This window comes from Lissotriton helveticus, chromosome 10 (genome assembly GCF_964261635.1).
Source record: "Lissotriton helveticus chromosome 10, aLisHel1.1, whole genome shotgun sequence".
Taxonomy (NCBI): domain Eukaryota; kingdom Metazoa; phylum Chordata; class Amphibia; order Caudata; family Salamandridae; genus Lissotriton; species Lissotriton helveticus.
Window position 1 is genome coordinate 1,203,335,798 of NC_136071.1, and position 15,709 is coordinate 1,203,351,506.

The 15,709-nt window shown below is 43.7% G+C and overlaps 1 protein-coding gene across 1 annotated transcript in view; it reads right to left on the bottom strand.

The window, feature by feature from the left end:
* Positions 1 to 15,709, bottom strand: part of F8 (coagulation factor VIII) — a 289,264-nt gene that overhangs the window by 265,759 nt on the left and 7,796 nt on the right. Inside the window, exon 2 of the mRNA XM_078664066.1 lies at positions 8,547 to 8,657. Within this exon, the coding sequence (XP_078520192.1) occupies positions 8,547 to 8,595 (49 nt within the window). The 5' untranslated portion in view covers positions 8,596 to 8,657. The remainder of the gene's footprint in view (positions 1 to 8,546; positions 8,658 to 15,709) is intronic.

Here is a 15,709-nt window from a genome sequence, read left to right on the forward strand (position 1 = left end):
CAAGATTATAGTAGTAAAGATGACCCCAGATTATAGTAGTAAAGATGACCCCAGATTCTAGTACTAAAGATGACCCCCAGATTATAGTAGTAAAGATGACCCTCAGATTCTAGAAGTAAAAAAGACCTCCAGGTTCTAGTAGTAAAGATGACCCCTAGATTATAGTAGTAAAGATGACCCCAGATTCTAGTAGTAAAGATGACCCTCAGATTATAGTAGTAAAGATAACCCTCAGATTCTAGAAGTAAAAAAGACCGCCAGATTCTAGTAGTGAAGAATACCCACAGATTCTAGTAGTAAATATGACCCCCCCAGATTATAGTAGTAAAGATGACCCCCAGATTCTAGTAGTAAGAAATATCCCCATATTCTAGTAGCAAAGATGACCCCCAGATTCTAGAATTAAAAAATACCCCTAGGTTCTAGTAGTAATGAATACCTACAGATTCCTGTAGTTAAGAATACCCCCAGAATCTAGTAGTAAAGATGACCCCCAGGTCCTAGAATTAAAAGAAGATCCCCAGATTCTAGTAGTAAAGAATATCCCCAGAATCTAGTAGTAAATATGACCCCCAGATTATAGTAGTAAAAATGACCCCCAGATTATAGCAGTAAAGATGACCCTCGGATTCTAGAAGTAAAAAAGACCCCCAGAATCTAGTAGTAAATACGACCCCCAGATTATAGTAGTAAAAATGACCCCCAGATTATAGTAGTAAAGATGACCCCCACATTCTAGTAGTATGATGACCCCCAGATTATAGTAGTAAAGATGACCTCAAATTCTAGTAGTAAAGATGACCCCCAGATTATAGTAGTAAAGAATAACCCCAGATTCTAAATATCCCCAGATTCTAGTAGCAAAGATGACGCCCAGATTCTATAATTAAAAAATACCCCTAGGTTCTAATAGTAATGAATACCTACAGATTCCAGTAGTAAAGAATACCCCCAGAATCTAGTAGTAAAGATGACCCCTAGGTCCTAGAATTAAAAGAAGATCCCCAGATTCTAGCAGTAAAGAATATCCCCAGAATCTAGTAGTAAATATGACCCCCAGATTATAGTAGTAAAAATTACCCCCAGATTATAGCAGTAAAGATGACCCTCGGGTTCTAGAAGTAAAAAAGACCCCCAGAATCTAGTAGTAAATATGACCCCCAGATTATAGTAGTAAAAATGACCCCCAGATTATAGTAGTAAAGATGACCCCCACATTCTAGTAGTATGATGACCCTCAGATTATAGTAGTAAAAATGACCCCAGATTCTAGTAGTAAAGATGACCCCCAAATTCTAGTAGTAAAGATGACCCCCAGATTATAGTAGTAAAGTTGACCCCCAGATTCTAGTAGTAAAGATGACCCTCAGATTCTAGAAGTAAAAAAGACCTCCAGATTCTAGTAGTGAAGAATACCCCCAGATTCTAGTAGTAAGGAATATCCCCAGATTCTTTTAGCAAAGATGACCCCCAGATTCTAGAATTAAAAAATACCCCCAGGTTCTAGTAGTGATGAATACCTACATATTCTAATAGTAAAAAATGCCCCCAGAATCTAGTAGTGAAGATGAGGCCCAGATTCAAGAATTAAAAAATTCCCCCAGGTTCTAGTAGTAATGAATACCTCCAGATTCTAGTAGTAAAGAATACCCCCAGAATCTAGTAGTAAAGATGACCCCAGATTATAGTAGTAAAGATGACCCCAGATTCTAGTACTAAAGATGACCCTCAGATTCTAGAAGTAAAAAAGACCTCCAGGTTCTAGTAGTAAAGATGACCCCTAGATTATAGTAGTAAAGATGACCCCAGATTCTAGTAGTAAAGATGACCCCCAGATTATAGTAGTAAAGATGACCCTCAGATTCTAGAAGTAAAAAAGACCGCCAGATTCTAGTAGTGAAGAATACCCACAGATTCTAGTAGTAAATATGACCCCCCCAGATTATAGTAGTAAAGATGACCCCCAGATTCTAGTAGTAAGAAATATCCCCATATTCTAGTAGCAAAGATGACCCCCAGATTCTAGAATTAAAAAATACCCCTAGGTTCTAATAGTAATGAATACCTACAGATTCCTGTAGTTAAGAATACCCCCAGAATCTAGTAGTAAAGATGACCCCCAGGTCCTAGAATTAAAAGAAGATCCCCAGATTCTAGTAGTAAAGAATATCCCCAGAATCTAGTAGTAAATATGACCCCCAGATTATAGTAGTAAAAATGACCCCCAGATTATAGCAGTAAAGATGACCCTCGGATTCTAGAAGTAAAAAAGACCCCCAGAATCTAGTAGTAAATACGACCCCCAGATTATAGTAGTAAAAATGACCCCCAGATTATAGTAGTAAAGATGACCACCACATTCTAGTAGTATGATGACCCCCAGATTATAGTAGTAAAGATGACCTCAAATTCTAGTAGTAAAGATGACCCCCAGATTATAGTAGTAAAGAATAACCCCAGATTCTAAATATCCCCAGATTCTAGTAGCAAAGATGACCCCCAGATTCTATAATTAAAAAATACCCCTAGGTTCTAATAGTAATGAATACCTACAGATTCCAGTAGTAAAGAATACCCCCAGAATCTAGTAGTAAAGATGACCCCCAGGTCCTAGAATTAAAAGAAGATCCCCAGATTCTAGCAGTAAAGAATATCCCCAGAATCTAGTAGTAAATATGACCCCCAGATTATAGTAGTAAAAATTACCCCCAGATTATAGCAGTAAAGATGACCCTCGGGTTCTAGAAGTAAAAAAGACCCCCAGAATCTAGTAGTAAATATGACCCCCAGATTATAGTAGTAAAAATGACCCCCAGAATATAGTAGTAAAGATGACCCCCACATTCTAGTAGTATGATGACCCCCAGATTATAGTAGTAAATATGACCCCAGATTCTAGTAGTAAAGATGACCCCCAGATTATAGTAGTAAAGATGACCCCCAGAATCTAGTAGTAAATATGACCCCCAGATTATAGTAGTAAAAATTACCCCCAGATTATAGCAGTAAAGATGACCCTCGGGTTCTAGAAGTAAAAAAGACCCCCAGAATCTAGTAGTAAATATGACCCCCAGATTATAGTAGTAAAAATGACCCCCAGAATATAGTAGTAAAGATGACCCCCACATTCTAGTAGTATGATGACCCCCAGATTATAGTAGTAAATATGACCCCAGATTCTAGTAGTAAAGATGACCCCCAGATTATAGTAGTAAAGATGACCCCCAGAATCTAGTAGTAATGTACGCACGAGTGTTTTGCCGGAACGTGCTCCAAAAACTGCATTTTGTTTGTATGTAGATGCCAAATTATATTTTCTGAAAACCTCATAATGTAAATGAGTTTCATTTATTAAAAACTATTTTACGTGAAAGATTTTATTAACGTATGTACTTTAGGTAATTGAAGAAACTTGAACAGAGTATGACTACACAGTGTCGAGATGATGAAATATGACCACAATAAGGTGATCTAATTAAGACCAGTTATATTCCTTAAGTGTTGAAACATGTCGCAGGCACCTCAGTATAAATAGGATCCCGGGTGAGGAATGCACCATGATTCTCGAGGCCATTTGCATGACAAGAGGATTGTGGGTGATTGACATGATTGGCAACAACCTGCTAACATGATTCAAATACAGACACTTCAATTCTTTTTTTATGAATTTGTTGCATGAATAACTTTCTTGTGGTTTGGTAAAATGTGTTCTTTTGTTTAGTCCTGAAGGAATTGTTGATAAAGAGTAATTGACAGTGAAGAATGTTCTTGGAATGAGGGCATCCACTGGGGTTTAAATAATTGATCCCATGAGAGATATGTAACAGCTTTTTTAAGAAAGTAGTTACTCAGTAGGATTGATGTTAGTAAGCTTTGTAGTACAACTTCTTTGGTTACAAAGGGGGACACTTATTCTGAACTTGAAGTAGCAATCCATGTTGTTATTGTTATTATTTGTATCACGCATGGCTACCCGGAGGCATCGCAGCGCTGCGTGGATACGAGAGAAGAGAAGGGAGGGCTCTAGATGAACAGCCAGGTCATTAGTTGTTTAGGAAATTTCAGATGATTAGGTTCACTCCGTAGACGTAGTGGGAGAGCATTCCATAGTTTGGAGGCGTTGAGTGAGACGAGCCTGCCACCGCTTCTGGCCTTCTTTGTCCTGGGAATCGTCGCTAGATCTACGCCGCTAGATCTACGCCCTCTATGCCGGAACCACAGCCAAGCTACAGAAAAGACTCCAGCGCATCCAGAACGCCTCTGCCCGACTCATCCCGGATGTCCCCCGACGCAGCCACATCTCCAGCCACCTGAGGAACCTGCACTGGCTCCCCGTCGACAAGAGGATCACGTTCCGGCTCCTCACTCACGCACACAAGTCTCTCCACGACCTGGGCCCGAAGTACCTCAACGACCGCCTGACCTTCTACACGCCCACCCGCCAGCTACAGTCTACTAGCCTCGCCCTCGCCGCCATACCACGCATCCGAAGAGCCACCGCCGGAGGAAGATCCTTCTCTTACCTGGCTGCCAAGACTTGGAACTCCCTCCCCATCCACCTTCGGCTGACCCAGGACCACCTCGCCTTCAGGAGACAACTCAAGACCTGGCTGTTCGAGCAGTAGCATACCCCTCCCCCCAAGCGCCTTGAGACCCTCCCGGGTGAGTAGCGCGCTATACAAATGGCATGATTGATTGATTGATTGATGAAGTTCATTTGAACGGAGTGCCCTGTTTGCTCTTTACGGACGAAACATTGCCCTGTTGATTGGTGGCCCATGATCGTTGATGGGCTTGTGTGCTATGCAAAGGGCTTTAAAGTGTACTCTCTGCTGCTCTGGGAGCCAGTGGAGCGAGCAGAGGGCTGGTCTTGCTGAGCAACGGGAGGAGGTATCAGTGAGCAGCCTTGCAGCACAATTCTGTATGGCCTGTGGTTTTAAAATTACCTCTTTAGGGGCACCTAAATAGAGGGCATTGCCATAGCCCAGCCTGGACAGGATGAGGGCCTGGGTGACTAATCTTTTAGCGAGAGGAGGTAAGAGAGGGAGGACTTTACGAATAATTCTGAGTAGACCATAACACTCGGCAGCCGTCTTTCTTGCCTGGGTTTTGAAGGTAAGGTTCTGGTCTAGCCATATTCCTAGGCTTTTTATTTCTGTTTTGGGGGACGGCAGTGATCCCATCGAAGATGGCCAGAGGGTATTTAGACAGGGGCTCGGATGGTCACCCAGAATCATAAGTTCGGTCTTCTCCCCATTGAGTTTCAGGTGCGAGAGACTCATCCACTTTACTACATCCTCCAGGCGGGGCAGAAGGCCCTTAGCTTGTTGGCAGGGCTGGCTCAGCGCTATGACTAGTTGAGTGTCGTTCGCGTAGGTCACCACGTGTATTCGAATGGAGATACTTTTTCTGCCCTTGGAGCTATATAGGCGTTACAAAGGGTGGGGCTCAGCGAGGAGCCCTGTGGGACCCCGCACCCTAATGGCATGGTTTGTGAAATGTGGTTGCCTTGAAAGACCTGGAAAGATCACCTTCTAAGAAGGACTGCAGCCATGTTATCGCTGTTCTGGACACTCCTGCCCTCCTAAGGCGGTGGACCAGGACACGGTGGTTGACCGTGTCGAATGCCGCGATTGCGTCTGTACCTCCTGCGTCAAGAATTTTTCTGGTTTCCTCCACCACTGATAGTATGGCGGTTTCTGGCCCCTGGCCGGGACGGAAGCCCATTTGAGAGGGGTGGAGTGCACCATTAGTTTCGAGAAAGGCCGACAGTGCGCGTTGGCATGTTTCTCTGCTATTTTGCTGATGCCCGGCAGGAGTGAAATGGGTGGGTAGTTGCCTAGATCCATGGGATCTAGGTTAGGTTTTTTTAGCAGGTCTGGGACCATTGCCCTTTTCCACTCAGGGGGTACCTGCCAGAATCGAAAGAGGTATTATTTAGTTGGGCGGCCATGGGGGCAATGGTAGGTTCGACTAATGACAGGATATTAGGGGGTGCGGGATCTGAGGGGGAGCCACTTTTTAATGATGACAGTGAGGAGAGGAAGGATTCCTGCGTAAGAGGTGGGAAAGTCCTCAATTCCGGTTTGTCCGCTTGTAGGCAGTCATATGTGTTTATACTTGGAATGTTCGTGTCTTCTTGAGGCAAAAGTTTGAGGATGTTCTGGATTTTAGTGGAAATAAAGTTAGCCAATTCAGTGCAGCGGTGACTGGAGGTGTCTAGGGGGGTCAGGATTCTTCATTAATTTAGTAGCAATATGGAAAATTTCTCTGGGAGAATTACCTGCTGCTAATATTTTCCTTCATAGAAGGAGGCCTGGGCCGCTTTAATTTCTGATTTATTGTGATGTATGGACTCCCAATATTCTAGCTTTTTTTGTGGGGGAGAAGTCTCTCCTCCATCTTCTCTGTGGGTTTTTGCCCTGTTGCCTTAGAGTGCATAGTCTGGGGGTATACCATTGGGAGCGGGTGCGGCCCGTTTTCTTCTGGGTCGAGACTTTCGGGAGCACCAGGTTGAGAGACCCCTCAATCCAGTTATGGAAAGTTTTGTTGTTAATCACAGAGTCCATGGCGGGGCTGGGTTGAGATTTATTCAGTTCAGATGTCCATCTCTCCACGGGTAGTTTGGATCAGGGTCGGATTAGTGAGCACGGTGGAGGAAGGTGTGGAGTTTTTTGGAGGTGTGTCCAGAGAAAAGGTATTAAGAAATGGTCTGACCATGGAAGGGGGATGGGTTTATTTCCTACCAGATTTTCCAGGTTGGAAAAGAGGGAGTCTAAGAGATGCCCTTTTTCTTGAGTGGGGAGTGAAACCTTTTGGTGAAGTCGGTAAGTTGCAAGGTCCCGGGCTAGTTCTGTGGCAAGTGCAGCTGTAGGGTCATTAAAAGTCCCCCAAGAGGGTAAAATCGGGAGGGTGACTAGCAAGGATCCCTGCTGTTTCTAACAGCGTTTTCACGAACTGTCCTGTTGCTCCAGGAGGGCGATAGATGAGGATGCCAGAAAGTGTGAGATGGGGGCGAAATCGATCACAAAGTGGGTGTTTTCACAGTCTGATAGGGGGCTGTCCATTAGGCGGCAGGGTAGGTGGTCCTTATATATGATGGCAATTCCCCCACCCTTTCCTGTCCCTCTGTCCACTCTCTGGATTGAATAGCCTGGTGGTAAGGTTTGGATTATGTCCGGATCAGAGCTATTATTAAGCCAAGTTTCTGTCAAAAATAAAACTTCAGGGGCCTCGTCATTTAAAAGGATGAAAAATTCGCTTGTGTTTGGGTAGGGATCTGCAGTTGAGCAGGAGAAGTTTGTATGTTGTCTTGCGGATGGGCCATGGGTGAGGGAGTCTCGAACATGCACTGAAGGCATCTATTTTGGGATCGAGATTGAATGCGTGCATTGTGGCTCCATAGGCCTATTCAGGGTTTTCAGCTGAATACTGGTATACTTATGGCAGCAATGTGTCCGGGGGCGGGGGTTCTGGCCCCAGGTCCCGTTCAGGCACGGACGGGCCCAGACGGGCTTGCCTTTGGCACACCTTCGGCGCGCTGGTGGCGCACCCGTTTAGCACATCTGCTGCGCGCTTGGAGTGCATCTGTATCTTATGTGGAGGGGAGTTGAGCACTAGAACGCCAACTCACGCTCCACCGGAAGTGCGTCGGGCCAAGTCTCCCTCCACTCAAACGAGAGATCTCGCGGCGGACTGGGGAGAGTTGCCCTTGGAGTGAACAGGTGAGGAAATAATTTTTTTTTTAAAGTGCAGGATTTTAAAAACTAGTAATCATTTTTAAAAGCAGTGCAAGTGGCGCAAAGAATCACGCAGCGTTATTTTGCAGTCATCGAGTCAAATCGCGCATACAAGAGCAGATAGGCATCAGTGGTATAGCGTACCCTCTGCAGTTGCCTCACTTTCACCTTTTGTATCCACTGCGCGCTTGAAGTGGCCTCTGTTTTATGTGATCCTACACTGACCAGTGGAAGAACACTGAACATTGGCTTTTGCATCTATAGGCTTCACATAGAGGTATCTTCAGTCTGTATATAAAAACAGCCAACACCAGTCAATGTTGATGTTACACTGACCACTAGAGGAAGACAGAACATTGGCTTTTGCACCTTTAGACTTCACATAGGGGCATCTTCAGTCTGTATATAAAACAGTCAACACCTAGCTTGTGTGCTTCGTACAAACAGGCTTTTCGTACAGAGGGTTGAGTAAATAAAGTAGAAAGTTACATTATATCTTATTTGCTCACTAGGGCAGAGAGAATTCACATAAGTGGCTTATGATCAGACAGGTGTGTGTCCGTGGGGAAGCGGGGCAGAGGGACTTGAAGCTGAGGCCCCCCCCCACCTCTCAAACAAAGGCTTACATCGATTGTGCAAAGCTTGTGTTCTCCCAATCGAAGTCAGATATCCAGGACATGATGCTCTTGTTCCATCGCAATCTTGTCGCACTATCTATAAGGCTGTTGTGTTCCCTGGATGAGAGCTTCCTCCCAGGGGCACATTCACTCCCAGGTCCTGCTCCAGAGCGGCAGCCGTCGTACTCACCCGGAAGAGAGGCGTTGACGTATCCGTTGATGGAGTCCATCTTGGCCATCGACAAGGGTGGGTCACTAGCTTCTCCTTCTGGGAAGTTCTCGTCAGTGTAGCGGCTTTCAGCTGAGCGCACAAGGAGAGAGCAGAGGTCAAAGCATGAACGTGTATAGTATTGGACACAGTAAAAACACCAGCCACACTGGTGCCTTCTGTCTAGGTGTCAGATCTCTCTGGGGCACCCTGGTATTGTCTCGATTGGCTGAAAAAGTCCTCATCTCCCAGCATCAATGCTATATTGATCAAACTACATCCTGTATCCTCAACTGGCACCAGTCGGTCTTCCACCAGATCCTAGGGACTGATACAGTCTGGTTGCCCTCTGGGTCAGTCTCCGTCACACGGCCGGACACACACTATCTCTCAGTTCATCCCCCTTCCCTTATCTGCGGCGTTGGACACTGTTGCAATGTACGGTGGCTGTTGGCATTGCACTATGATGGTGACGCTACCTCCACTCAATCTTCTCCAAGGTGGAACACTGCATCTGAACCAACAACTTCCTCTCTGAGTTACTAAAGATCTCTAGACTGTCACACAATGTCCACCTCTTCCCCTCCTGTTGAGAAGCTATTGGTTGCCTCTCATGACGTTGTAGAGGACTTAGCTACACACATTTCATTTCTAGAGGATGACAGCAGTTTACTCTGATTTCCCGGGCACTTCTCACAACATGCCACATGGCCATAAGTCGCCTGAATCTCATCAGTTTCAGAGAGAAATATTGTTTATCTGGATCTCAGGTATCTGCTCAATTTTTACAGCCTCCTCTACCCCATCCCCCCTCTACCAGCAGACCTATGCAAAATCTGTACATCTTTCTTCAACACAAGGTAAGAATGAGTGTTCATCAACTGTAACTGAACATGGCTTGCCAACTCATACTTCCATCCTTCCTTTCATTGCAGAAAAACTTCATCCTCCGGGCTATTGGCTTCCTTCTTGAGTGTAAAGTAACACTGGGCAGTGAACTCCACTCTGCTCACGCAGTTTGCAGAGTTTTCTGCACTCCGCATTACACGGAGCTCACGGATTTCCGAAAACCTCCGCTCCGTTTTTTCCGTCGCTCGCGTTCGTCAACGTCAAGTTGGCGACCACAAGCGGGGAAAATCAACCTCCTGGTGATATTTTTCCCAGTTCCCGATCGTCAACATCAAGTTGGCGAGCGCGAGCGTGGAAAATCAACATCCCTGTGAGATTTCTCAACGCGGGGGTCAGGTTTCTCATTGCGAGTAGTCGCGAATGCTCGCGACAGCTTGCGTTGAGAAACTGCCCATTCACGTTGAGAAAGCTGCCGCTCTAGTAAAAATCTACTCAGGTGGCAGAAAAGGAAAGCAGGGACCGCTTACACTGTGCAAGGTGCCATTCGCAATGATTACACAGTGCGGACAAGCAGCCGGCACTGTGCAATCACCACGGACAGCATTTTTCTATCGCACTCCACCGCTTCTGGAGCTCCACGTAGTGCGGCAGGGTTTGTTTTGCACTTCGCGGAGTTCCACGTAGTGAAACTCCGCAAACTCCGCCCAGGGTTAGTGTAAAGTAGATTTTGCCAGCCATCTGTTCTGTGCCCTCACAACTCCCTCCAGAAAGGACTAAACCCTGCAGGCAGACTGATCACTGTGCCCAGAAAGAGACACTCCATCTTCCCACTCTTCAGTAATCCTCTCCAGGCTACCTTCTTCAAGCAAAAGAATACTCAAAATGTAGAGCCCTTTTTAGAGTTAGGTGGACAGAGTGCTCTGTCCCACAAACTGCTAGCTCGCCCGCTCTACTCGGAGTCGGCTGACCTCAAGCTTCCACCAGTGGAGCCTCTGCGTGCTCGGGCTGTGGAATCCTCTGACTGATAACTTGACTGATACCGGCTTATTTTACATTTTGCTTTGACATTTTTTTACAATCTTTTGCTGAATCTTCTCAGAATGTTATGAGTCTGGGTTTAGCTTCAATATAATTGTTTTGCAAACTTTTCTGCCCAACTGTACACTTTTAAGATGGATTGATTATGGATGTTGGCACAGGGTACATCACCTCGATCTGGGATCTTTCTTTTCTTTAAGGAGATTCTGAGGTTACCAGGGGGCTGATGATTCATTGTTCACTCTTTCAAAGGTATTCACAATTCCAGACATGATATGGTGTTGTAGAAGTTGGTAGTGTCATCCTGAATCTCAAGAAAGACAGCAGGTGGTGGTTAGGGGTAGTAGGTAGACCCAGTACCAAGCTCTAGTAGAATAAGCTTTTGGTCTGCCAGATAGGGACGTCTTGGATTTATGGACCAAGGATCGCCCAAGACGCTGTCCATCTACGAATGGATCACTTTGATATACCTGGACCTCTTCGAATGATTTTGTTCTGCATGTGGGGATCAGAAGGGTCAATAGCCAATGTAGTTCAGAAAGAGTTGTTATTCAAATATCATAGTTGAAGGTGTAAAGCTGAAGTTATTGCTAGGCTCAGGGGCTACAAATTCTACGTTGTCTTGTAAACCGCATGGCAGCCTCTGGGGAGACAGAGTGGGACACCTCCTGATGACATTATATGCTGATCAAACATCTGCTCTTGGTGGCATTTTGTTGCTTGTATTGTGTTTATGGGAATCTATTGAAGTGGAGTCCGCGTAAGAGTAGGTAAAAGCCTCGGAGAAGTAGGAGTCACCAGAACAATCTACCTGCGAAAGCTGGCTGAGGAAGAAACTGTGCAAGGAGAAGGTGCCAAGCAGATGGAGTCACTGGGGATGGTGAACCCACCTTTCATGGAGAGCCTTCAGGGCCTAATGCTGAAGCCTAACTAGCTTAATAGTCCTTGTTCATAAAACGACTCCTTTAAAAATGTTATTTTCTAGCCACAAGTTATATATAGAGACATTTTTAAATGAACATTAGCTTTTGTCAAAGAGAAATTCAGGACATTTTGTCAAGGCAGGCTACAGGCTATCACAAATATGATTATTTTTTTTAATTGGCTCTTTGGGAGAAGTGTTTATTATACGTATTTGAAAAAATAAGTGCTTCTGGGTCCCATGCAGAAGAGGGACAGTTAGTTCAATATTATTCTCCCTTTATAGGGCCAACGTGCACAAAGCTGCACCCCACATTGCTAGAAGGATGGGTCAGCAATTCCAGTAACTGTGTGGGTGGGATGATAATGACCCTAGCAAAGTACACATGGAAAGACAGAGCAAGATTCTGGAAGAAATAGTGAAACGAACTATAGATTTCAAATCAACAGAGAAGCCAGAAGACTTTGAGGCTTTCCTTAAGAAAATGCAGATAGGCCTTGATAAGGCCGAGGAGGAAATTAAACTAGAAAAAAACTATATTTTGACCTTTAATAAAAAAAACACATGACCATATCTGCAGAGAGAGCAGCAGGATCAGAAGGGAAGATGCAGCTTATGAGGCTGATAGCTCAATGCAGCTGCACAGTCAGACTTTGCCTCTGAGCAGGGGAAGAGCAAATTATGGCTCCAAACAGGATGTTCAAGAGGCAAATGCAGAGGTGAAATAGGAAAAAGCAGCCTAGAAACCGTAGGAAGAAAACAACAAACTACCCCAGCAAGAATGACAACAAGAGGACACAAGCAAATGAAATGAACCATGAATGAATGAACATGGTGCATTTCTTAGGACTGGTTTTAAATGACACGGAGATTGAACTACTTTCTTTTGTTTTTTACCCTACACGGAACATAAAACTTACAAAATGGTACCATACTAGACCTAAGACTGACATCACATGGTAGGAAATAAAGACTAGTAACCTATAGATGTTGACGTGATACATGCTCTTTCAGATTTAGATGTGGGTTCAGGCAGTGGCACCAATCCAATACTCAACGCGTCCGTCATCAATAAACCTCTAGATTGAGCGGCCACAGTGGATTCAAACCCAAATCTGTACTTCTTCCTTCTCAGTCCCACAGTGTGAAAGAGGTTTTCAAGAGGGGGATAATCAAAGACCAAAAACTCTCTGATACATGGGCAGTAGAGGGAGATTCAGTCTCACATATCACCAACACAGATCACTTTTAGATCTTCAAAATGACCAAGAAACAGTTATATGTCAATCTGGCAGAGGTGGCAATATAGTGGTCTTGTGTAAAAGTAAGTATCTTAAAGAAAGGTATAGACAAATCAATGACATTCGGGCTGATTATATTTTTGTGGTAAAGATGCTCCGTCATCATAGCGCTGGAGTATCCTTATCACCAAGATAATGGTCCACCCGCCAGATTTAGAAGCAGGTGGACCATTGGTGCAACCACGGTGGAGACTACTCAATTTTGGCCATGGTTACACACACCCCTCCAGTGGCCCAATGGACTGAGACCCTTCTGCAGCTGACCCCCGTGTCCGTCCACCTAACTTAGATGAGTGGAGAAACAGGTCAGTTTTCACTGCCTGTCACTGCCAGGAAAACCCTGGTGGCAACGGGGCGGTGAAAACTGCTTAATGCTCCCCTCACCATGAAAGAGAACTCCCAGGGTGAGGTAGCATTTTTTTTTATTTTCAAATAAAAAATCCCATTTAGGGATTTTCTTTTAAGAAATTACAAAAATGTAGTTTAACAGACGGCTCTACCATGTTGAAGGAGCCGTGCGTCAAACTTGACAGGAACCGCAGTGACAGTGGTTTCTACCAATGTTTTTGAAATGACCAGTAGCTTGGTGGTCATTTCCAAATTTGGCAGGCGGAGTATCCCCTGCCTGACGGCCATTGAGTCCTCCACCAGACCAACAGAGAATACTCTGTCGCCAAAAATGTATTTGGGCCATTATGTCAGTTATGAGTGGGTTGATAAGAAGATAGTGACTGAATCAAATAAAGAATATTGGGTTCATCTTGAGAAATTAAGACACCAGGGTCTCATAGAGTGGGAAAACTACAAGTTTCTAAGATATGTCAACCCTAAAACAGCCATTTTATATCTTACCCCCAAAAACATAAGAATCACACTAATCCACCAGGGAGGTATGTAGCTTGAAACGGTGCCTACTACAAAACACATCTAGGTAAGTTAACAATCTCCTGAGACCTTTAATCTCCAGCCTATCATCATCCAGGATACCAGAGACTTCCTTAGGGTAATCAATGATATCCAATGGGAAAATGACGTTATTTATTTCTTTTTTTATCTTGGATTTATGCAGCTTGTTCTCCTGTATCAGGCATGAATTGGATATAAATGTTTTTGACATTTTATGAGAGCTAGATCTACATCACTGTTGCTGCATGCAGAAATGATCTTGGATATGATTCTGTTTGTCTAACCCATACCTTTTTTCACATTGATGACTAGCATTTCAGACAGACCCAGGGCACATTGATGGGGACCTGCTTTGCCCCCTGCTATGCAAAAATGTTCATGGACTGGGGCAGGGGGAAGTCGCCAGCACTACCAAGGCATACAACAACGATGTAGTGCTCTGGGTAGATATATTGATGATCTGTTTGTAATATGGTGGGGAATGGAGAGCTCTGCCAAAGGATTTGTATAAACTCTGAATGGCAATCATCTAAATTTAAAGTTCACTTTCAGCCCCAGTAGGAAGAAACTAAAATGTTAAGATTTGCTGAAAACTGAGTAATGGTAAACTAAACTGTACCACTGGAAACAGTAATATTCATGCTTGAAGTACCCATCCTAAGAATTTGGTAAATAGCGCCCCTTATGGGGAGTTAAAAGGTTCAAATGAAATTGTAGTTCCTCTGTGGCATATAATATGTAAAAACAGGTTATGATAAAAAGATTCTTAGACAAGGTTTACTGTCACAAAGTGATTAACACAGATAGCCATAAGGTAAATGCTATCAGTAGACAATCTTCCCTAGACCCCAAGGATTCCGTGATTAACAAACAGGACTCAGATAACTACATCAGATACATAACAGCATTCAGTAGCAAAACTAACAACATGAAAAGATATCGCACAAACACTGGCATATCTTGCACACAGACGAGATTCTAGGCAAGTACTTAGATGGACATCAAAGAATCTCCTTCTAGAAAGACACATCATTAAAGGATCTAATCAGTAGAAATAAGATAACCAGTACTCAAGCGTAAAGTGGGTCTTCCAAGAGAAAGGATTTTTTAGAATGCAATCATTTCAAGGCAGAAAAGAGGAGCAACAATGTTCAGAAATTCCAAATTTCAAATAGTGAGAAAGAATATCTTATGAATCAAAATTAGGCATGCATCGCAGATTTGTGTGCGTATTGTTTGATATGTCCTGGTGACAAAATGTACACTGGAAGCATGATACACCCTCTTAGAAAACATGTGCTGGAAAACCGATGAGCCATCAAGAAATATGACAAACAACATCCAGTGGCCGGGCATTTCTTTATGAAACACAAAACAAATACTGATGTATTACTTTTCTTTGTCTTTGATAGAGTTAATTTCAATGTGAAAGTTGATAATAGAACACTGCAACTACGTACGTTAGAATTCAAACACATTGTCAGGTTTGGCATCCTCACACCTGTAGGTCTAAACTTAGATGAGGAATTATCAGATCATTTAAGCTGACAATAGTTTAATATGTAAGATGATTCTCAGCATCTTTATAAATTTGTTTTATTACCTCCTATTTTTGAAGCATGATTCTCTTGATTTTTTGTTTTCTTCTGTTAGGAATGTCTTTACCCCTTCAGATTTTAACCAATTTTAATTGTATTGCTCAGACAGGTGTACCAGTGTGATCACAACCACCATATTGATCGCTGAGCAGGTCACCATCAGTTACGCTGTTATATGTCTTTATGCTAAAGTTAACGATAGAGTGGTATATATTTTAGACGGTTATCCACTAGAGTTGAAGCAATAGACAATTTAGTTCTCCCCACACTGTGTGATCTTCAAGAATATGTTAAGATCGTCGATCTAGGTGTCAGCATGTTCTAGTTTTGGGGCTTACAGCTAGATTCATCAAGCCGAAAACGGCTCGCAAAGGGCCAGATTCTGAGAATCTGGCCCTTTGCGAGTGCAATTTTTGCATTTGGGATTCATCATCCCAAATGCAAAAATCGCTAATTGCGAAATCGCATATTTGCGAGGAATTGCATTTAAGGAATCTCTATTTGAGATTCCTTAAATGCAATTCATTAACC